This window comes from Sus scrofa, chromosome 8, assembly GCF_000003025.6.
Source record: "Sus scrofa isolate TJ Tabasco breed Duroc chromosome 8, Sscrofa11.1, whole genome shotgun sequence".
Taxonomy (NCBI): Eukaryota; Metazoa; Chordata; class Mammalia; order Artiodactyla; family Suidae; genus Sus; species Sus scrofa.
This window is the reverse complement of record NC_010450.4, coordinates 74,827,848-74,852,858: the sequence shown is the minus strand read 5'-3', so window position 1 is coordinate 74,852,858 and position 25,011 is coordinate 74,827,848. Positions and strand designations below refer to the sequence as shown.

Below are 25,011 nucleotides of genomic sequence, written 5' to 3'. Positions count from 1 at the left end.
AAAAAAAGAAACACATGCCTGATTGTCTTTTTGTAATGACAGCCCCTGCTGGTGCATAGCCTAGGTCCACAAATGATTCATTAAGTGCTGCAAAGTATAATATCTTGAGTCTACAAACCCTCTTCATTTATGAGCTGTAATGTATTAGTAAAGAGAAACTTCCTTTTATCTACTTACTGATAACCCAGCGGAACAGTTCATGATAGGAAAAGTCAGGATAAATGTTGGATGGTAAACTTTTAACAGTCTTCAAAATAATGATTCGTTTTCTAACATTATTCAGTGCTCCCACTATGATAATTAAAGGTGTCTTTAGTTTCTGCTATAAGAATCATGAAGCACTAACTTGAACATATTATAAGCGTTTCAATCTACTGCCATAATTGTTCTTATTGGTCAAATTGTTCCATCTTTATACACTGGGATCCTCTTAAAGGAGGTTCCTGGATCTTTCCAACATAATCCTATCATCTTGAGCAGTCTTCTTGTATCTGGTGTAACACAATATTACAGATTCATCTTGTAGATTTCCTATCCGAGACCTGTGGCCAGTCATTTCTCCAAGGACTCCTGGTTCCCTCCGTGGGACTCAGTATTGGGAGGTCATGTTCTCCTCATCACCTCTGGACCTTTTTCAGTGGACAGAGTGTATTACACATGCACACACTAAAAATACATCCTATGTTCATATTGCTCCTTGTAATTCAAATTCATTACCTTGGGTTTTATTGTTGGTATTGTTGAATAACAGATTGGTATTCTCTGATTAAAACCTACATATTCTAAACAATCCAAAAAATTCAAAATCTGGGCTAGCGGCTCTCTTTCATTCTTTTATTCAACTGTTGATGAGTCGTTATCCTTCAACAGACACTTTACCAGTTACAGGGGATATAAAGACAAACAAAAAGAACTCCTGCCCTGAAGAAAGTTAGAGAAAAGAGCAGGAAATTATGTAACACTACTAGTTGTGAGTTCTTTCTTTTATTTTTTATTTATTTATTTTTTTTATGGCCACACCGGTGGCAAAGATCCCAGGACAGGGATGGAATCCCAGCCACAGCTGTGACCTACACCACAGCTGCTGCAACATCAGATCCGTAACTCACCAACCCCCTAGTTAGGATTTCTGTGCTTTGGTCCATTTACTTCACTCTCATAGGAGAATGAAAACCTTCATGAACATGACATATGTATCATTGTTCCCCTTATATTGATTTTCATCTTGTTTTTTTATCTTATATTTTGTAGTGACCTCTGTTTTGCAACTGGATGAAGTTAAAGCAAAGGTATGAATAATGTCATATATGTCATCATATTATGTGGCTATGCCCCAAGTATCATTTTATTTAGGTATGTGTTTATTTATTTGCCTTTTTAGGGCCACACCTGAGGCACATGGATCTTCCCAGGCTAAGGATCAAATCGGAGCTGTAGCTGCCGGCCTACACCACAGCCACAGCAACATCAGATCCAAGCCGAGGCTGCGACCTATACCACAGCTCACAGCAACGCCTGATCCTTAACCTACTGAGTGAGGCCAAGGATGGAGCCTGCATCCCCATGGATACTAGTCAGATTTGTTTCTGCTGTGCCACGACGGGAACTCCATCATTTTAGAAGCTAATTTAAAAAAAAAAATCACGATTTCAAACATTCAGAAATATATGACAACCAGCCACGTAAACATTTTCGGATTGGTAAAATCCCAGGACTTGGAGAGTCGACTTGTGGTTGCCAAGGAGGAGGGAGAGGGAATGGGACGTACTGGGAACTTGGGGTTAATAGATGCAGACTACTGCCTTTGGAATGGATGAGCAATGAGATCCTGCTGTGTCGCACCAGGAACTGTATCTAGTCACTTATGCTGGAGCATGATAATGTGAGAACAAAGAATCTGTACATGTATGTGTAACTGGGTCACCATGCTGTACAGTAGAAAATGGACGGAACACTGTAAACCAGCTATAATGAAAACAATAAAAATCATTATATAAAAATAAATACATAAAAGAAATGACAGTAGAGGAATACCAGAGGACCTGTGTGAACCTCCACATCTCATTCCTCTCCTTCCTCCCTGGAGACAGCCTCCGTTCTAAAGTAGGGGTGTATCTTCCTAGTCCACACATTCATGAATAACGTATGGCATGGTTTTGTTTCTTTCCACATAATGGTATTATAGCAGGATTATAACTTTTTTTTTTGTCTTTTTGCTATTTCTTGGGCTGCTCCCGTGGCATATGGAGGTTCCCAGGCTAGGGGTCTAATTTGAGCTGTAGCCACCGGCCTACGCCAGAGCCACAGCAACGCGGGATCCGAGCTGTGTCTGCAACCTACACCACAGCTCACGGCAACCCACTGAGCAAGGGCAGGGACCGAGCCCGCAACCTCATGGTTCCTAGTCGGATTCGTTAACCACTGCGCCACGACGGGAACTCCCTAGGATTATAACTTTTAATATCTAAACCTCTGTGTTTGTGTGTGTGTGTCTGCAGCAGGCTCATTATCCCTGAACCATCCATTAGTCATCTTCCCATGTAGGAACATGATTTATCATTTCATTTCTTTCTGCTTTGCAGTCTTTCATTAATATTTTGCAATTTTCTACAAAATAGAAGGGTCTTGAACATCTATTGAATTTTCCTCCCCATACTTCTAATCAGATGATTCTGATTTGGGAGGGGGTAAAACATATAATTCAAGGGTCCTTCTTTAAGGAAAACAGGTCAATATTCCTATCCCAGGAGCTCCCATCATGGCACAGTGGAAATGAATCGAACTAGGAACCATGAGGTTGTGGGTTCAATCCCTGGCCTTGCTCAGTGGGTTAAGGATCTGGCGTTGCTGTGAGCTGTGGTGTAGGTCGCAGACGTGGCTCAGATCCCAAGTTGCTGGCTGTGGTGTAAGCCAGTGGCTAAAGCTCTGATTAGCCCCCTAGCCTGGGAACCTCCATATGCCTTGGGTGCGGCCCTAAAAAGACAAAAGACAAAAAAAAAAAAAAAAAAAAAAAAAAATCCTATCCCAGAGGAGCCCCTGTGAGTGAAGCACCTTGAAGCTTAAACTTCATGATCTTCACAGTAAATCGGCCCACACACCCTATGATTTTCTTTGTTCCAGTGAATAAGATCTCTTGAAATCGTGCTTAGTTTTTAAAATGTTAGTGATTTTTATATGCTGACATTGTCCCCCCCCCAATGTTTTTTAATGATTTAATTTTTTTCCATTATAGTTGGTTTACAGTGTTCTGTCAATTTTCTCCTGTACAGCAAAGTGACCCGGTCACACATACACATATACATTCTCCCCCAATTTTTATGTTATTGATTCCAGCAGTTCGCCTGTAGTATATTTGGGATTTTCCATGCAGACAATGAATATATCTGCAGGGAAAGCCAATGTTGTCTCTTGCTTCCCTGTGTTTGCATCAAACATGACAAAGCAACAAATGTCTTTTAAAAAGACATTGAAAAACACAATGCCAACAAAAGTTAATCACTGGAACCAATCAGAAGCCCACACATTCTTGTTTTGTTTTTGTTTTTGTTTTTTGGCCACACCCGCCACATATGTAAGTTCCCTAGTCAGGGACTAAATCCAAGCTGCAGCTGTAACCTACACCACAGCTGCAGCAACTCCAGATCCTTAACCCACGGCACCACAGCAGGAACTCCAGGTCTATGCATTCTTAAAATCATAAACATAACCCTGTATCAATAAACTTCCCACATACACATACCTTGTATATGTACCTCTGTGACATTTTCTAGGTATGATTTACTCTGTCCTTGAGAATACTTAATCTTCATAGAGATTCACATATGCTTGGTATTCGTAACCTATGTCTTTATAATTAATACCAATTTTTAATCCATTAACTACTACTTTCCTGTCAATAGAAGTTGATTTGCATTTTTAGATTATGGAACATCATTCATTTAAGGTGGATGGCTGGTTAAATTCTATTCAGGATGTAAGAAAACTAATATGCTTTTACATTAAACTTTTAAATTCTTTTTTTTAAAGATGCTTCTAGAAAATAACAAATGTGCCTTGTTTGCAATTTGGTGCTGTGTTCAGCGTTAGCTATTTTCCCAGAAGAAACAGATGGTTGGGAAACAAAAAAAGAAATTCTAAAAGCCCTTAATTCTTTATAGGTAGTGATTTTACCTGAAGATATTGAATATATAACTTCTGCATTGTTTCCTTCATCAAGATCCTTTGCAAACACTGTTGTAACCAACATATTCACTGGTTGACCTTCCAGAACCTGTCATTAAGACAAAGGACATAAATTAGTCAGTGAAAATTTAAAATGAAATATCAATGAATCTTTAAGTGAAAGAATATATCAATATTAAGCTTTTTCAAAATTATTTTTAAATCCACCTATAATTCAAATGTCTGCCATATAAAAGTTACATGAGTGTAAATTCATAAAAGAATTACAAATTCAACGTTTTATTCAGTTTGAACAAATTATCTGTAGCATTTGAACTAATTTTGAGTGGAAAAAAAGGAAACCAAATTGATTAAAAAATCTTAGGCTTTTTGATATATTTTTAAAATTCTAGCATCCTTTCATTTGTCATCATCTTTTTTTTTTTTTGGCTTTTCAGGGCCACACTAGTGGCATATGGAGGTTCCCAGGCTAGGGGTCTAACCAGAGCTACAGCTGCCGGCCTACGCCACAGCCACAACAACTCGGGATCTGAGCTGCATCTGTGACCCGCACCACATCTCACAGCAACACCAGATCCTTAACCCACTGAGCGAGGCCACGGATTGAACCCACATCCTCATGAATACTAGGTGGATTTGTTTCCGCTGCCCCACAACGAGAACGCTTGGATATTTTTTCAAAGGTCCAGAATATGCTAAAGATGGACATTATTTCAGGAAACATACTTTATAAATGAACAGAAACTTGCCTGGAATACTGAAATGTCTGTGTGGAGGCAAACTCCAAGTTTAGAGTCCTACTGCCTAATTAAGCCATCATATATCATACATAAAATGATATAATAAAAACCATAAGAATAATATCATAATGCTCAATATTGGTAGAATTTCCTTCAAATATGGAAGATGAGTTTAAAGTTATTAACTTATCCATCCTTTTGCTGAGTTGTTCAATATGCACATCTGTGCCCAATTTGAATGTCCAATTGTTTTGGAAGCTCCCAACTTTTTATTCCTATCACCCATTCATTTAAAAAAAAGTATGAGTACCTCCAAGAAACAATTAATTAACATAGTAATGTAGCATATTAACTAACCTATTAACATAGAAATAGCTCATTAACATATGGGCAGTGTGTTAACTAACATATTAACATTAAGATGAAGTTATGCTAATTTATTATCTGTGTTATAACATATACAAAAACATGGAAATGAACAAGCTCACAGAAATAAAAACAGAAGTCACTGCATGTGCCCCAAAAGAACAAATGTCACAATCTCTGGGTGCATGAACTTCCTCACTTTAAAGACTGTTCTCCCATCTTTAATCATCTTAGACAGGTGTCTGAATAGCCCACAGGGAGCTCTAAGCAAAGAGAGGCATGCAAATCACTGAAAACACAATCCAGGTCTGACAGTGAGGTACATGATGTTAGCACATAATGGACAGAAAGCCCTTATTGTAAAACTACTGCGTGTGTGACCACAAATAGCACATACAAACATTTTTCTTTTTTTAAATTGGGGGGCTGGCTTATGCATAGCTTTCTAGATTTTCTAGAGCAGTATGCATTTCCCCACCAAGACTGGATAAATTCATGCTTTTACCACAAGATGGTGCTCAAAACAAGCGGCTCAGAAGACTGCAAATCTTCCGAATACCTTGATGTGTAATTCCTTCCCAGGGAGGCACTGCGGGAAATAGGGCTTGTTATCATTGATGTCGGTCACTGAGACATACACCAAGGCGGTGGCGTTCCGAGGAGGGAAACCGTGGTCGGTCACTAGGACGGTCAGCTGGTGATGCACCTGCTGCTCCTGATCCAGTGCCACCCAACTGAGAAGTTCTCCTGTGGAGCGCAGAGCAGCACGAAAGAGGTTGTCAACTCTACTAGAACTCTGGTATTCTGAACCACATCCAAACCAATTCCCAGAAAGGAAAATCAGACATAAAGCTCTGAGAATCGACCACGACTTCCAAGAGCAGGTACATCAGCGGTCTGGCTCTCTGTTGAGTTATCTGAAGTTTCTCCGGCCACCTTCAATTTATCATTCTCTGTAGTTCATTATCTACCATCTACCATTGGGACTAAAAAATATATTCATAAATACAAAAGATGTAATACTCTTGGAATTCAGTAATTCTAATTCAGAAGATTCAGAATGGAGTTCCCCGGTGGCTCAGGGAGTTAAGCATCCAATGTTGTCACTGTTGTAGCTCTGGTTACTGCTGTGGCATAGGTTTGATTCCTGGAACTTCCACATGCTCAGGCAAGGCAAAAATAAAAAATAAAAATAAAATGAAATGACAGCATATCCCCCTTCACACTAAATCTACAGAAAGCACCTCAGCATTGATCTCACAAGTCCTGGGTTTGGGTCCCTGTTTCTCCACCTCGGACAAGCAAGGATTTCTCTGAGCTTACTTCCTAGGGCTATTGAAAACTAATGCAATCAAATTCAAAAGTACCCTCTAGCTGAAAATTATTATGAATGTCGAAGTTGTTATCATTCCTTTAAAAGAATGGCAAAATGTCTTCATGAAAAACAAATACATTCCTAGGCAATGGTTCATCTTTCATGTAAAGAGTTATGTATTGTTATCTCAACATATATCTGTAGCCAACTATTACATTCAGTATGGATAGACAACGAGGTCCTACTGTGTAGCACATGGAACTATATCCAGTCTCCTGGGATAGACTGTGATGGAAAGGAATATAATAAAAACGTACATATGCAAAACTAAGTCACTCCACTGCACAGCAGAAATCAGCACAACACTGTAAATTAACCACACATTAATATGTGTGTATAGCGGTATCTGTGACTTTCCAAAAAACTCTTAAGGCTTTACAAGCCATATTTTGCAAATTCTTGCTTGTTTTCTAGGCAACTTCCCCACGTTTCTTTTTTTTTTTTTTTTTTTTTTTGTCTTTTTAGGGACACACCCACGGCACATGGAGATTCCCAGGCTAGGGGTCAAAATGGAGCTGTAGCTGCCACCATATGCCACGGCCACAGCAACATGGGATCCGAGCCAAGTCTGCAATCTACACCACAGCTCATGGCAATGCCAGATCCTTAAGCCTTCAGTGAATGAGGCCAGGGATTGAACCTGCGTCCTCACGGATGCTAGTCGGGCTCATTACTGCTGAGCCACTACAGGAACTCCCCTTTATACACTTTAACTCTTCACCCCCAAGAGCAAGACATGGAGCCTGGTGGGACTTCTCCCCTGTTCAAGGTAAGGAAGGTGAGCCCCAAGGTGAAGTTTCTTGCTTAAAGCCAGACAACAGTTCTAGGAATGGACACTGGCTCTTCTGAAGCTGTACTACTTGTGGAAGAGAGCAGAGGGTGGAGGAACCAACTGCATATTTTAATTTATTAAAAAAAAAAAATACTAGGGAGTCCCTATTGTGGCTCAGCAGTTACAAACTCAGCTAGTATCTATGAGGACGTGGGTTCCATCCCTGGCCTCGCTCAGTGGGTTAAGGATCTGGGTGTTGCCGTGAGCTGTGGTGTAGGTCGCAGATGCATCTAGGATCTGCTATGGCTGTGGCTGTGGCTGTGGTGTAGGCCAGCAGCTGCAGCACCAATTTGACCCCTAGCCTGGAAGTTTCCTTATGCTAAGGGCGCAGCCCTAAAAAGCAAAATAATAATAATAATGATAATAAATTACTGAGTGAAATAGAAGACCGAGAAAGCTATCTAGCATGTTAAAGTAAAGAGCAAACAGGGCCATCCTGCCCAGCCTCGCCCTTTGTGCCCTGAGGTGGGAGGAGGGGTGGGGGTGGGAGAGGGGTGGGGGAGGGGTGGGAGTAGGGGTGGGGTGGGGGACGGGTGGGGTCCCAGCTCTGGAGTGAAAGGGAGCTGAGATTCAGCCTGCAATGGCCTTGGCAGGCCTGTGCCCTGTTGTAAAGCTCCATCCGTTGGAGGAAGGGGTATCATTTCAAAACCCAAGCACTTGGAAGGTAACTACAACTGAAGTCCAATTCTGTCTCACTACGTAGCAAGAGGCACCACTTATAAAGGGGATGACATGAGTGGTGCCTCCTGGGACTATGCAAAATGGGGACCTTCGTACCTTCTTCTAGTTCCTTGACCTTGGGCATGTTACTTGAGCCACTTGAGTCTCAGTTTCTCCAGCTATAAACATAGTTTACGTGCAGAGAGTTGCAGGAATTAAATAAAGTCCTTATCAATTTATACAATGTACATTTTAAAGTATAATAACATCTCATATTTAACTTCATAATTAAGCTTGAAAAGACCACAACGTAAATATCTGCTCTTTCCCCATGGTTCCCTCATCAAAATGAGAATGGGGAAATCTATCAAAAGAGTAATTATGAAATATCAACTAATGGATTATTTTCTAGTTTTTCATTGATAACATATTTTCTAAAATATTACTTGAAAAGTTTTAAAGACATCCACAAATGAGAAAGAATGGTTGAGGAGAAACATACTTTATATAAGGATTCATTCAGTCCAGTTCTGACTGTACCTCCAATTCAAAATAAGAACCATAATGAGAAGTATGAATCCTTTTAGGTAAAATTCTATTCAATTTTGACTTCACTTTAAAATCACAATAACATAATCAAACAAGGCATTGACTAAAACCTGTCATTTTAATTATGTTTGCACTAAGGTGATAATGAAGAGATCTGAGTTTTATCAATTCCAATTTTATTTTATTTATTATTATTATTGTTATTATTATTTGTCTTTTTGCCATTTCTTGGGCCGCTCCCGCAGCATATGGAGGTTCCCAGGCTAGGGGTCGAATCGGAGATGTAGCTGCCAGCCTACACCACAGCCACAGCAACCCGGGATCCGAGCCGTGTCTGCAACGTACACCACAGGTCAGGCAACGCCGGATCCTTAACCCACTGAGCAAGGCCAGGGATCGAACCTGCAGCCTCATGATTCCTGGTCAGATTTGTTAACCACTGAGCCACGACGGGACTCCTATCAATTCCAATTTTAAAGGCATAAGTGCAAACTACAAAATGTTACCTGTATTAGGATTCATCTTGAAGAATTTTCCATCAGACAAAAGGAAATATGACAGCTGTCCATTCTGGCTTGAGTCTCTGTCAATTGCTGTAATTTTGCCAATTACCCCTTGGGGAACAGGACTCTCCTCCACTTTCAAAAACATGACTTCATGCAAGAAGGTAGGGGAGTTGTCATTCTCATCCAGGATGTGAACAATGACTGAAGTGCTTACATTGTGAGACAATCTGTCCTCTGGGACCCAGGCAAACACTCTAAGATGATAGGTTTGTACGGATTCATAGTCCAGCGGTCGCCACAAATAAATCCAACCCGTGAAAGGGTGGACGCCAAATGCCCCCGAGTGAGTGCTGGGCTCCAGCGAGTACAGGATCTGTGGGAAGGTGCGCCGCGGGCCAAGTGGGGAGGCCTGGATCCTCAGGATGGGGGTCATCAGAGAGAGAGCCTCACTAGCTTCCGCTTGGTAGACCAGATGCTCGAAAGTCAAGGACGGGCTTTGCGCTGGTTCCTCGATGATGATCGTGAGTGAGAACAGAGCTGCCCGAGGAGGAACGCCAAGATCCCGGGCCACGAGGGTCAGGGTGCACCTCCGCACCCCAGCGCCCCCCAGGCTTGCGTTAAGGTACACCACACCCTGGCCTGAGTCAATGGAAAAGATGCTCGGGTTCTGGCTGGCGATGGCATAGCGGATGAAGCCGTTGGGCCCGCTGTCCTGGTCGACCGCCCGGGCGCAGTACAAGGCTGTGCCAGGCTGTATGGTCGGGGGCACCGTAACCTCATCAGAGGCTTTGGGAAACACCGGGTCATTGTCATTGACATCGATGACAGTGATGGTAACCTCTGTGCTGCCGCAGGTTGAGGAGCTGCCGAGCTGCGCCTGGACCATGAGCACAACCACGGGCTGCATTTCGTGATCCAGAGGCTTTTGGGTTCGAATGGTGCCCAGCCACGGGTGAATGGAGAACTTTCCATCCAGATCGCCAGAGGCGATCCTGTAAAAAATGGGCTCTGAGGCATCTGAAGAGAAAAAAAATGAAAGAAAAAAGAGGAATCACGCGTGTCAAAAGAATATACCTACTGTAAACACTGAGAATGGGAAGCACTGGTGCACATCACAATCACAGAGAATACGATGCACTGCATCACATCTCGCTCTGCTCTTCAAAGCCTGCTGACAAGTGGTTTCAGATGCACTAGTGGATGAAGGTAATGCCCAATGGAGAAGGAGCAAGCTTTAATTAAAAGGGAGATATATTGGGAAAATAATGCAGATGACTGTTTTATATGCTGCTTTGTATATGAGATTACCCCGGTGTTTAAAAAGTCAATGTTTACAAAGTCAAGTTTACACCAATGTTTCTCTATGATATCCACCAATAAAAGGCGATACACTCTCCAAAAGTTAGGGAAGGAGAAAGGACAGGGTAGGGAGCAGGACAAGATCTTAGGGTGAGTTCACACCTAGGGATTTATCTTGCGGAGAAACTGCTACACGTTGCATAAGGATATTGCTTGAGTGTTATTTGGACTAGCAAACACGATGGTAAATCATTCAAATTGACAGCAAAAGGGAATTGTTTAGATAAAACATATTTCAGACTTCTCTTCATGGCTCAGCGGTTAACAAACCAGACTAGAATCCATGAGGATGCGGGTTGGATCCCTGGCCCCGCTCAGTGGGTTAAGGATCTGGCATTGCCGTGAGCTGTGGTATAGGCAGACGCGGCTCAGATCCTGCATTGCCACGGCTGTGGCATAGGCCGGCAGCTACAGCTCCAATTTGACCCCTAGCCTGGGAACCTCCATATGCTGCAGGTACGGCCTGAAAAAGCAAAACAACAACAACAACCAAAAACACATATTTCATATATAACTTGAAATACAAACCTTTTTTAATGAGCCAGAATGATGTCCAGTTACTTGGAAAACCGTCCATAATATAAAAGGGGGGGAGTAGCTATAGAACAACAAAGATAGTAGGATATATTTTCACAAAACATTTTTGGAACTTGTATATGTGTGCATGGGTGTGTGTGTGTGTGTGTGTGTGTGTGTGTGTGTGTGTGTTAGAAAGTGGGTTTAAAGCATCTACAACTTTTGTGATTAGAAAAAAAAAATACTGGAGGATAGAAATAATATTGAAAGAACAAGGAGCAAGCCATAAGTTGCATGGTCTCCATTCTTGTGTGGTGAAAAAGCAAGATTTACTTGCAACCGTACAAGCTAAGTAAGAAACGACAGGAAAGGTTCCACAGATGGATTTCGATGCAGCGCAAGAAGTACTTACTCGAGGGCTCCTTTGCTTTCACTGTTCCCACAGGACTGTCTTCAGGCACATCTTCATAAACGGAGAAAGCGTACCTGGGCCTTTCAAACTCAGCAGGTGCCAGAGTTGTCTGAAGAAGATGTATGGTGACTTCAGCATTAGTGACAGAGGTAAGCCCGCCACCATCTCGAGCACAGACCATCAGCAAAAGTGTTGCGGATTCCAAATGACTAAGAGTTGATGTTAAGTAAATAACCCCTGGGTAGGGGAAAGGAAGAAGTAAAAATCAGATAGCATGCAATATATACTGGGGAATATGACACCTGATCTGTTAAAGCCACTGTGATGGTTAAATTGACATATCCACTTGACTGGGTCACGGCATGCTTGAGTATCTGGTCAAATGTCATGTTGTGTGTTTCTGTAGGGTGTTTGTGGGTGAGAGTGACCTTTCAGTGGGTAGACTGTGTCAAGCAGATGGGTCTTCCTGCTGTAGATGGGCCTCACCTAATCAGTTGAAGGCCCCAGTAGAACGAAGGGCTGGTCCTCTCCCAAGAAAGGGAGAGTCCTCCTGCCTGACTGCCTTCGACTTGGGGCATGGGTCTTTCCCCTGCCTGTGGAGCTGAACGAAAACCTCTCAGCTCTTCCTGAGTCCTGACACTGCCAGCCTTCAGCCTGGAGCTATGCTCTTCCTTCCTTGGGCCTCACCTGCAGATCACCTGTTACCCTCCATCATCATATCACATGGCCAATTCCTTACAATAAATGTCTTTCTCTCTCTTCATCTATGTCTTTATATTTATATATCTCCTATTGGTTCCATTTCTTTGGAGAATCCTAACACATCTACTTTCCCATCAAAGAATTAGAGCATTTTTGCACAATCATGGTCCAGATTCTGTCCAGTAAGCAATATTTACTAGAGCTTAAACATTAGACACATTTAAGTTTGCAGGCTAGGAATCAAATCCAAGCCACAGCTACGACCTATACCACAGCTGTAGCAATGCCAGATCCTTAACCCACTGCACCACAATGGGAACTCCTGAAAATGTTAGTTGTATTTAACAAAAAATCAAGACAAACACAGAAACTTTTTTTTGTCTTTTGTCTTTTTAGGGTCGCACCTGCAGCACATGGAGGTTCCCAGGCTGGGGTCTAATTGTAGCTGTAGCCACCGGCCTACGCCAGAGCCATGGCAACCCACAGCACAGCTCACGGCAATGCCAGCTCCTTAACCACTGAGCGAAGCCAGGAATCGAACCTGCAACCTCATGGTTCCTAGTCAGATTTGTTTCTGCTGTGCCACAACAGGAACTCCGAAAACACACAAACTTTTAAACAGATTTACATACAAATACATGTGACTGAACTTGTGGAACCTACCACAGCACAATTGGCCATAAGTATTAGTTAAATGAAGGGCTATTGTAGTTTTTGCCAGTTCATGAGAAACTGGCAAAAGGATCTGTTGCCAGTTTTCTAGGCATAAAAACAGTGACACTCACTCAGTTACTTTCTCTTTTCAGGTCAAATCTCCCCTCTTAGAACTGCAATTCCTTCTTCCCATTTCCACTAGAAACTTTGTGTATCTGACCTATTTATCTTCAACATAACACATCAGTATCTGATGCCAAGTATCTCATCGGATCTGCTCCAGACAAAACATCCCCATGTTCTTCTTATCTGACATGACTTTATGTTATTTCACTTGAAGTTCCTTTGCTCCAAGTTGATCAGGGAAAACCTGGTTCCAGATACAATCTGATTATAACAAAGACGGGTATCAATGCTCTTTGTTGGAATACATATAAAATACTAATGTAACCAAAATGTTATCACATCTGCTTTTAGCAGCCATTTTTATTTTATCTATTTTTTTATTTTTTTAATTTTTATTTATTTATTTTTTTTAAATTTTTTTTCCCCACTGTGCCAAGTTACTCTTACATGTATACACTTTTTTTCCCATCCTTTGTTCTGTTGCAATATAAGTATCGAGACATAGTTCTCAATGCTACTCAGCAGGATCTCTTTGTAAATCCATTCCAAGTTGTATCTGATAACCCCAAGCTCCCGATCCCTCCCACTCCCTCCCTCTCCCATCAGGCAGCCACAAGTCTTTTCTCCAAGTCTATTATTTTCTTTTCTGTGGAAAGGTTCATTTGTGCTGTATATTAGATTCCAGTTATAAGTGATATCATATGGTATTTGTCTTTGTCTTTCTGACTCATTTCACTCAGTATGAGAGTCTCTAGTTCCATCCATGTTGCTGCAAAAGGCATTATGTCATTCCTTTTTATGGCTGAGTAGTATTCCATTGTGTATATATACCACATCTTCCTAATCCAATCATCTGTTGATGGGCATTTGGGTTGTTTCCATGTCTTGGCTATTGTGAAGAGTGCTTCAATGAACATGCAGGTGCATGTGTCTCTTTTAAGTAGAGTTTTGTCCGGATATATGCCCAAGAGTGGGATTGCGGGGTCATATGGAAGTTCTATGTATAGATTTCTAAGGTATCTCCAAACTGTTCTCCATAGTGGCTTAGCAGCCATTTTTAAATTGGGGTTCACACTGATGTGCTGGTCCCCCAAAGTGCTCAATACTCCTCACACTGATTTCTAAGATCTTTCCCTCCTATTGCTGATTAGCTTCAAACATTCTTTATTATTAAATTCTGTGCTTGATTAAAAAATAAAACTCCAGTAATACAAAAGTGTCTCATTGCAGAAGAAAATGAAAAGTCTCTCTATCCCCAATTCTCCCCTACTTCCTGGGCATATAGTATTCTAGAATTAATATTAATTATTAAGACATTTTTAAGGGTTTTATTTTCTACTCTTGATGATTATGACAATGAAAAGTTTAATGCCTGCCTTAGCTAGACCACAGACTGGTGTTCCTGGCTTCAGACTGACTCCTTCTAAATAATTTTTTTGGTCCTTTTGTCGTTTTAGGGCTTCACCCTCAGCATATGGAGGTTCCCAGGCTACGGGGCCAATCAGAGCTGTAGTCGCTGGCCTACACCACAGTCACAGCAATGCAGGATCCAAGCCTCCTTTGCGACCTACACCACAACTCATGGCAATGCCGGGTCCTTAACACACTGAGTGAGGCCAGGGATTAAACCTACGTTCTCATGGATGCTAGTCAGGTTCGTTAACCACTGAGCCACGATGGGAACTCCTAAATCATTTTTTTTATACTTGTGTTATAACAGTTTTCCTAGAACCCAAATCTAAACCTACCAGGGCTTCCCCCAGTTTGCAGGTGAAGTTCAAATGCCTTATAGGAATGACCAAGCCATTCATTAATTAGTGCATTTCCATCTCTAAGGCCCCATCTCACCACGCTGTACAGGACCTTCTGCTCTCAGCACAGTGAACTAATTTCCAGAAGAGACTTGCTCTTTTCCATTTGGATTGCTGCATTCCCCTTCTGCAACAACTTCATCTTTTTTCCTTTTTCATTTTAAGGATGCACCTGCGGCATATGTAAGTTGCCGGGGCCAGGGACCAAATGGGAGCCTCAGCTGCAGCCTACACCACAGCAACACTGGATCTGAGCCGCATCTGCAACCTACGCCCAAGCTTGCAGCAATGCTGGATCCTTAACCCGCTGAGCGAGGCCAGGGATCGAACCTGCATCCTCACAGAGACAACATCGTGTCTTTAGCCTGCTGAGCCACAATGGGAACTCCTTCATCTTTCTGACTTAATAATTTCTCAGTGATGTAAAAGCACAACTCCAAGTTCACCTGGTAGGTGGCCTTTTCTTACCTCCCACTTCGATTCAGGTACCACTCTTCCAAGATCCCCCAGTGGCCTGAGTACATGCACCTATTATACATTTAACAGCCTACTTTAATTAACAGTTTTTATCTTATCATTCATTCACTTATTCAGTAATTTACTCGATGGCTTATAGATAAAATCAAAAGAAAACATGCTGAAAATATATGAACAAGTTAGTATCCATAGTAACTGAAGAGTTCTGTAATAAAGATGAAAAATGACAAGTAAACCCAAAGTTAGGTCAGCAATGGAGAAGGACAAATAACAGATAAGGACGAATAAGGTGTGAATAAATAAAATAATGCTCAAACTCATTAAAAATAACAGAAATGCAAAATTAAAAACTACCTGTTGCTTCCGTCTCTAATGTCCACTAAAATTTTTGTGATAATACTCAGGGTTAATGAAGGATGTGGTATGTAGGTACACTGTCCAAAAGGCACTTTGGCAATATGTATCAAACAGTAAATTGTTCATATCCAATAATCTAGAAATCTACCCTGTACTTACGTAAGTTCTCTAAAATAAATGGACAGACTGTCCTTTACAATATTATAAATGACTTTAATATCCATCAAGAAAAGAATGAATGGCTCAGTCCATCGCATATTAATGCAGCAAGAATACTATGTGGTACCCAAAATGAATAGAGGAAAGATACAGGTTTTCATTAAAAAGATTTTACCTGCTATATTTTATATGAAAGATGAGTTGTAAAAATGAATCCGGAGTTCCCATCGTGGCTCAGCAGTAAAGAATCTAACTAGTATCCATGAGGATGCAGGTTCGATCCCTGGCCTCACTCAGTGGGTTAAGGATCTGGCACTGCCATGAGCTGTGCTGTAGGTCGCAGATTCAGCTTGGATCTGGCGTTGCTGTGGCTGTGGCGTAGACCACCAGCTGCAGGTCCAATTTGACCCTTAGCCTGGGAACTTCCATATGCCATTGGTGAGGGCCTAAAAAGCCCCCCCCAAAAAAAGACTCTATAGTATAATCCCATATGTTAAAGAAGATTCAGTACTCCTTAAATATTTAAAAAACCATAGTATATCTCTACTGTGGAAAATTTGTGACGTGCTTCCAAGTGAGAATGTTAGGTTACAGAATATGTAAACTATAATTATAAACGGTAACATGTATACTTTGTGTGTGCATGCACACAGAAATATGCATACTTGAAAATATGAAAGGATCTGAACAACTATAAAGAGAGACCTCATCTATGTGGGCTGAGATTATGGGACTTTCTACTTCTTGCATTGCAATAGTTTTAATGAGCATATGTGTTATATTCTGAATTGTAACCACCTGAAATTCAATATGTTGAAGGTCTAACCCCCAGCATGTCTGTCCTTGGACTAAGGAAGTCATTAAGGTTAAATGGGGTCATAAGGGTGGATCCCTGGTCCTATAGGATTAGTGTCCTTATAAGAGGGACACCAGAGAGCTCGCTCTCACCCTATCATGTGAGAACAAAAGAGCCCTCACCAGAAATTAAATCAGGACCTTGATCTTAGGCTCCCAGCTTCTAGAATCCTGAGAAATAAATGTCTCTTGGTTAAAATACCCAGTCTGTGGTATTTTATAGCAGCTGAACTAAGGCAAAATGTTAACTCTGTAATTAGAAACATTTTAGAGCTAGATAGATAGATAGAGGTGTTTATATGGTATTCATAAAAAGAAGATATGTTTACTTTAAAAAATTTTTACTACCTCTGTTTAGAACTTGTACACTTAACATTCTATAATGAATATTTAGACTGGACATTAAAATGTGCATTTTTTAAATGACTGCACAAACATCTCAAAAAATAAGATTCCCAATTAAAAAAATAAGATTCTTATTATGTAAAAAGCTTCAAGGAGGTACAACAGTGGAAATGTCAGAAACAGCAAATGAAGATATTTAGGAGAGCTGCATTCAATTAAATGAATCTCTGATGTTGTGATAAATATGTGCTGTTTGAAAATGTGATTCCCAGATATAAACAAAAACGATGTCACGAATGCTCAAATTACCAGCAAAATATGCCCCAACATATGGTTAATTGTGAAATCTAATAAAATAAATATCTGCATTATATTCACTCTGCTATTTTAAAGCATCATCTCTGGTGAGAATCATCTCGTGTTTAATGACACCCATCCCCAAATTCCCAAAATGGTATTTTAAACGGAGATAGTTTCATGAGGAGGTTTGGGGTCTCAATGACCTGACAATGGGGAGCAAGGAGCAACACATATGTTACATAGTATTTTTGTTATTTTAACTCTGAAAGAAATAACAGAATGTTATTCCATGTAGCAAAATTAATTTTCTCCTTTCTTTGAGCAAAATTTCACTGATGACGGTCCATCTCATTTGTCATATTACAGGTTCTCAACAAACTTTATGGAAAGGCAAAGGGAAGAGAAAGGCAGATACTGTGATGAATACAGAGGGTTATACAAATAGAACTTAGTCAAGAAACTTCACCCTTAAGAAACCTACACTAACTGATCAATAACTAAAAGTCAACAAAGGTGATTCCCAGGATCTGGCAGTTACTGGTCAGCATGAGGTAGAAAGCTTTAAAACTCTATGTAAACCACAAAACACTACCTAATGTTAGCTACTGTAAAGAATGCTTAGCTTCGAACCTTGCTTACAGGAGAAATTCACAGAAATGAACTCATGGGGGGAGGGGCAGGAGTCCTACTTCACCAAAGGAAGGGTCTTGTTAAGAAAAATACAAATTTCAAGCCTTTTCAAACAATTATCACTGAATAAGTACCTGACTATACACAGTAAATCCTTCTGCTTTTAGTTTTTCACTAGATTTTGAAATGAAAATGAGCACTACTTACTCCTCCAGGTGTCATTTCAAAAAGTGTCAGAAGTATGGCCATTGCTCTAGGGTGTCTGCATTAAGATATTTTACACACACAGACACACCACATTTATATATGTATATATACCCACACATTCATATACATATAACTTTATATGTATATATAATATAGAAATGTTGATCTACCCTAAATGCCTCTGTAATGATGGGACAGTCAATACTCCATGACCGAGAAACCTGTTCATCAGTGCCAAGCTCCAAGTATTTTCACCACGCCACCCGGAACTGCACTGATTTCTGTGAAAGCCCACAGACCTATCCCCCAAATCTATCATAGCTTCACCTTCCTCGTTTATAAATTATGATGAGGACGATGAAATCCCTCAGCAGTCTCAGACCGAAGGTAACTACCTTCCAAAAATGTTCGGTTTTTTATATTAGCCATTTCCGGAAGCCCCAAATTTTAGGATTTCTAAAAGTTTTCAAAACATATTTACTCAATGAAGTCATCACACTCCACTAAGAAGCACCACCTGAAATAAGGCCACACAACCAGTAAACACACTTGTCTTTGAACGTGCATAGCTCTGCTGCACTATACAAAACAGTCTCTGATCGAAAGAGACTAGTATACATACTAGTATACTTGCATATGCATATCTTCTATTGTTTATTTAAATATATGCAAATGCTTGTTTCAGTCAGGAATCAATCAGGAAAACAGAGATCACTCTAGGAATGGCAGAGGTGATTTGACTAAAGGAACTGACTATACCTTCATGGGAAGTTAGAAGCGTAAGAAGAGGAGGATGAGTACTTCAGGAAGCAGAGGGCTTCTCCAGGGCTGCAGGGTCAGCAAGAAAGAGGCAGTGGCACCAAAAGGAAGAGGAAGATGAGCTGCAGTGGGTCTTGGAATTGTGGGGTGGAGCCGCATAGATGGTGCCTAATGCTTTAAGGCGTGTCCTCAAGCAGCAGATATTCAAGAGTCAGAGGGAGTGGCTCAGGGTGGTGTTCAAACCTTCATGCAAGGAGAGCAGGTGCTCAGATCACCTTGAGAAGGCATAGTGAGGGCAGTGCTTACACCCAAGGGGGCACCACGAGGCTGGTGCACCAGATGGTGGCACTCCTCATATTACAGGAAAATGAGATGCCGACACTTAGACATTGTGGAATAGAGACATAGATAAAAAATCTTACAGCAACAAGAGAAGAAAGACTAAGAAGCTATACGGGAACAATTCTTAGACTGACAGCAGACTTCTCAGTGGCAACAACAGGGGTCAGAAATGAATGAAGTAATGTTGTGAAAGGTACAGAAGGGAGTGAGAGGGACGGGGAGATTGGAGTTAGTAGATGCGAACTATTGCATTTGGAGTGGATAAGCAGTGAGATCTGCTGTAGAGCACAGGGAACTGTATCTAGTCACTTGTGATGGAACATGATGGAGCATAATGTGAGAAAAAGAATATATATATACATATATATACACATATACATATATACATATACATATACATACACACACACACACACACACACACACACACACACACACAGCTGGGTCACTTTGCTGTACAGCAAAACCTGACAGAACATTGTAAATCAACTGTAATCGAAAAAATAAAAAATCTTAAAAAAAAAAACAACTGCTTATCTAGAATTTTCTACCAGATAAGCTGTTTTAAAGGGTGAACATTGGATCAGTCAGGGTTCTCCAGAGAAACAAAAACCAATAATGGAAACAGAGATAGAAAGGAGAAAGAGAAAGAGAGAGAGAAGACAGAACAAGAGAGAAAGGAGGGAGGGGGAACAGAGATTTATTTTATTTTATTTTTTTTTTTTTTGTCTTTTTGCTATTTCTTGGGCCGCTCCTATGGCATATGGAGGTTCCCAGGCTAGGGGTCGAATCGGAGCTGCAGCTACCAGCCTACGCCAGAGCCACAGCAACGCGGGATCCGAGCCGCATCTGCCACCTACACCACAGCTCACGGCAACACCGGATCGTTAACCCACTGAGCAAGGGCGGGGACCGAACCTGCAACCTCATGGTTCCTAGTCGGATTCGTTAACCACTGCGCCACGACGGGAACTCCGAGATTTATTTTAAAGAACTGGCTCATGTGGGAGTTGGCAAGTCTGCCATTCGTAGGCCTGGCTGACAGGCTAGAAATTCCTGTAACCGTCTTGGGCTGGAAAGCAGTCTAGAGGCAGAATTCTTTCCTCCTCAGAGGACATCAGTCTTTCTTCCTAAGGCCTTCGACTGATCAGGTAAGGTCCACCCACATTCTGGAATATCTGCTTTACCCAAAGACTACTGAGTTCAATGTTAATCATCTACAAAATACCTTAACAGCAATATCGAGACTGATGTTCAACCAAGATCTAGGTACCATAGCCTAAGCAAGTTGTCATATGAAATTAATGATCACGAGCATAAAGTGAGACCAAGACAGATGGATAGTTTGTCTCCCTACAAACCATCACTGAAAGAATCACCAAAGGAAACATCTGTTTTCTGATATGAGGTACACTGACCAACACTGACCAACACTCCTCCTGAAAAAAATGGAAAAATACATCCTTTTAAAGGCATCCAAAAAATTGACATTAAAGAAGGTCAAAAATGAAGTTATGTCAGGAGCCTGGAGAATATTCGGCTTTGGCCTGCAGAATATCTACCAAACCCTAGTGTCCTTGAACTTTTCTTTTAATGACTTTTGGAATTCCTAGTATGGTTCAGCGGGTTAAGAACCTGACTAGTATCCATGAGGATGCGGGTTTGATCCCTGCACTTGCTCAGTGGGTTAAGGGTCCAGCTTTACTGTGCTGTGGTGTCAGCCGCAGCTGCAGCTCCAATTGGACCCCTAGCCTGCGAACTTCCATATGCTGTCGGTGCAGCCCTAAAAACACACACATACACACACAAAAAGACTTTGTGGAGCTTGGAGCAGAAAACAAGACCAGCACCTTTGGGGATGGGAGCAGGTTGGAGAGGGAGAATCTCACAAGAGTTCCTCCAGGAAAATTAGCCACAAAGCTTTCCATGTAAGAGGGAACTAGAAATAAGCCCCTTCCTCTTCAGTGAAAATTTATGACTTGAAACCTAGGGCTAAATAGAGGGATACAAGTTTCCTTTGAGAATTCCTAAACATAAGCCACTCTTCGCACTAGTTTAGAGCCTAAATTCACAACATAGGATGATGTGAACATTTTCAAGCCTAGAATTTAGTTTAAAACCGTCTAGACGGGTACTTTCCTAAGGCACTCGAGCAAGGGAAGCAAACACTTTCCCAAGGAACGCATCTTTATTCCCAGGGCTCGAAGAATTCTCTCAGCTAAAGTTGCAAGCCCGCAGGAGAAAAATCACACACCCCATGAGGAAGTATGTTAACAGGAGTGCGGACTGAGTCCCAAGGGAAGATTTGGACTGAAGAAGGAGGAGGAGGGGGAAGGAGGAGGAGGGGGAAGGAGGAGGGGGAAGAGGAGGAGGAGGGGGAGGGGGAGGGAAGGGGAGGAAGAGGGGAAGAGGGGGGAGGGGGAGAGAAGGAGGAGGAGGGGGAAGAAGGAGGAGGAGGGGGAAGAAGGAGGAGGAGGGGGAAGGAGGGGCAGGAGGGGGAAGGAGGGGCAGGAGGGGGAAGGAGGGGCAGGAGGGGTGTCGGGAGACATGTTTCTACAATCTTTTCTTAGCCTCTTTGCTTCTATTTTCCAGGCTGAAAACTCCATCTTGTTCTGCTTTACCTTTACCCCATATTCCTGCTTGAAAAACAGTTGCAGTGCCAGTAAATAACTTAAGCTTAAGAACGAAGACCAAAAGGCATATGTTATTCACATGGTCAGCTGAATGAGGATGTAATGCGTTGGTCTAGGCATGCCAGACCTGTGCAGACTGGCACACTGTTTGCACAGCATGATATGTCCTGTTCTGTCCTCCTGGCCCCAGAGGGGTTATGAGTGTTAGCAGAATATGCATCAGCAAGGAGAACAAGGTGCAAACCTAGGCACGGAGAAGCACAATGATGATTCTCTAGATGCTACACATAGACAGCTAAAGCCAGGCTTCCTCAATGCTAATGACTGTAAAATGCCTAAAGGTCAGAATAAAAGCTTAACCAGCTACCAGCTATGTGAGTTTTAAAATAATAGAAGAACTATATCCTGCACCTACAACCCCCTCCTCACTTGATATCATCCTCAAGAGCACAATAAAAGCAGTGTGGTTTCTTGAGGCAGCGCTGTTGGTCCCTGAGACCTTGAGTCCCTGGTTCCCACCTTTAATTAAGATAATGTCTCTGTGTCTTGTTTTATGTTAACTTTTTTCTTAATTTTCCCAGCACCCTTCTTCAGCCCTCACCTGCTGAGCTGGTCTCCACAGAGGGGGAAGGAGGAGGAGGAGGGGGAGAGAGAAGAGGAGGAGGAGGGGGAAGGAGGGGAGGGGGGGAGGGGAAGGAGGAAGGGGGGGGAGAAGGGGGTGAGGAGGAGGGGGAAGAAGAGGAGGAGGGGGAAGAGAAGAAAAGACAGTAGTTGGTAGAAAGAAAGAGCACAAAGCTTACAGGGAAGCATTGGCGCTGAGGCCACAGGTAAAGCAGGGCAGGTCAGGAAGGGCCTTGGAGATCATAACAACGACCTGGTCTTCAGCCAAAGAGCCGTGGAAAGGCGTCAAATGATGTGAGGCAGGAGAGTGAAACAATCAAATCTGTCTTTCTATATTTGAACAAGGTCCATTTTAGGCGTATATATATAGATGAATTTTAGGAGGACTCTTCTGAGCCAACAATGACTATTTTGGCATCAAAGCCACTGTTGTATAATGAAACAAGCTCTACTAGAGCCCAGGAAGATGCTAGTAAGTGTCTGTGAATGAACAGTCACCATTTCGAAAGGGAGAGTATTAGGATTAAGCTTGTCCTTCTATACGATGAATATTCAAAACATCCACTTTTAAAAACATTCACGTGCAGTTCCCATTGTGGCTCAGCGGTGAACGAACCCGACTAGGATCCATGAGGTTGCACATCCCATCCCTGGCCTCGCTTAGTTGGTTAAGGATCCAGCACTGCCTTGAGCTGTGGTGTAGGTCACAGACATGGCTCAGATCGAGAGTTGCCATGGCTGTGATGTAGGCCAGTAGCTACAGCTCCGATTTGACCCCTAGCCTGGGAACTTCCATATGATGCAGGCATGGCCCTAAAAACCAAAAGGAGAGAGAGACTAAATAAATAAATAAACATTTAAAAAAATAAATAAAAACATTCACATATGAAGAGGAGCTAGGAAACTCATTAACTTGAATCCAACATAAATAAACAGATATTACATATATACACATATTTATAAATATAATAATAAAACAGTAAATAAAATCAATAGTTCTCTTTGCCTGCATGTTTTCCAGCTTAAAACTTATGACATTTGGAGTTCCTGTCGTGGCGCAGTGGTTAACGAATCTGACTAGAAACCATGAGGTTTTGGGTTCGATCCCTGGCTTTGCTCAGTGGGTTAAGGATCTGGCATTGCTGTGAGCTGTAGTGTAGGTCGCAGACGCAGCTCAGATCCCGAGTTGCTGTGGCTCTGGCGTAGGCCGGTGGCTACAGCTCCGATTCGACCCCTAGCCTGGGAACCTCCATACGCTGAGGGAGCAGCCCAAGAAATGGCAAAAAGACACACACACAAAAAAAAACAAAAAAAACAAAAACTTATGATATTATAATTGAATACTTTAACATATGGTGATTATTTGGCTCTCATTTTTTCATGACACTTGCAAATTATCATTAACCACCAATTCAGGGGCCCTTCATAGATTTTTAACTATAAAATGGACACGTTGATTCATTTACAGAGCACTAGTTATTTTATGTTTTAATTCTTGAGTGCTTAGATTTATACATACCAATTATAATGTACAATCCTATTTGTCTACGCTCCTTATCGTGTCACTCATATAAACAGAAGAAACTGATGGGATAAACTTTTTTAATCAATAGGCTAAAAAAAGAACTTAAAGAACTTAGTCTTTTCTTAACTAAAATCTAATATACAAATAAATAAATCATACTCTTCTACTAATTAAACAATACTTTTCTGCTGTTGTTGTTTTTTTAGGGCCTCACCTGTGGCAAGATTGCAGGCTTGGGATGAATCAGAGCTGCAGCTGCCAGCCTACACCACAGCTACAGCCACACCAGATCCAAGCAGTATCTGTGACATACACCACAGCTCACAGCAACACCAGATCCTTAACCCACTGAGCGAGGCCAGGGATCGAACCCACATCCTCATGGATACTAGTCGTGTTCGTTATGGCTAAACCACAATGGGAACTCCCCAAGCAATACCTATTTTTAGAATCAAACCTCCTGGAAAAGGGGGGATACTCTTGACCAAAGTGGTACTTTGCAGTTAGAAAATAACCTGTAGGTCACTACTAAAATTGTAAGCTTTGGGATAAAGAACAAAACAAACAAAAAATCATGACCTTCACCAAACATGGGTCCATGAATGTAGTTTCCTCAAAAATGGAGACAGACCAAAAACTATGGGCCATCAATATCAATTTCTTATTGGTTATTGATATTTATGCTGTTGCTCCTACTCCATTTGTGAGAGTATAGAAACCTGTACACTGAATAGATGACATTATGCTCTTATCTTACACACAAATCTGGGTAAGTAGTTGTATTGGCTGAAAGGAATAGGATGCATATTTTGAATGTGGCTGTCTTATATTGACAACTAAAACAATTCTTAAGAAAAATGTATGTATTTTGGAAGATTCCACTGAATTCTATTTATTCAATGAATAGAAAAAGTAAATCAATAGAAAATTATTATCTCAAATAGGCTTTTGAGGGAGTCTCAATGAGAGATCATTCTTCTACCTTTTGGGTCAATAGAGCTTATATTTATC

General features: G+C 41.5%; 1 protein-coding gene across 1 annotated transcript in view; it reads right to left on the bottom strand.

Annotated features, from left to right (window-relative positions):
* Positions 1-25,011, bottom strand: part of DCHS2 (dachsous cadherin-related 2) — a 272,450-nt gene that overhangs the window by 84,096 nt on the left and 163,343 nt on the right. The window contains 4 exon segments of the mRNA XM_021101485.1: positions 4,171-4,270; positions 5,848-6,035; positions 9,211-10,227; positions 11,498-11,734. Coding sequence (XP_020957144.1) covers positions 4,171-4,270; positions 5,848-6,035; positions 9,211-10,227; positions 11,498-11,734 — 1,542 coding nt within the window.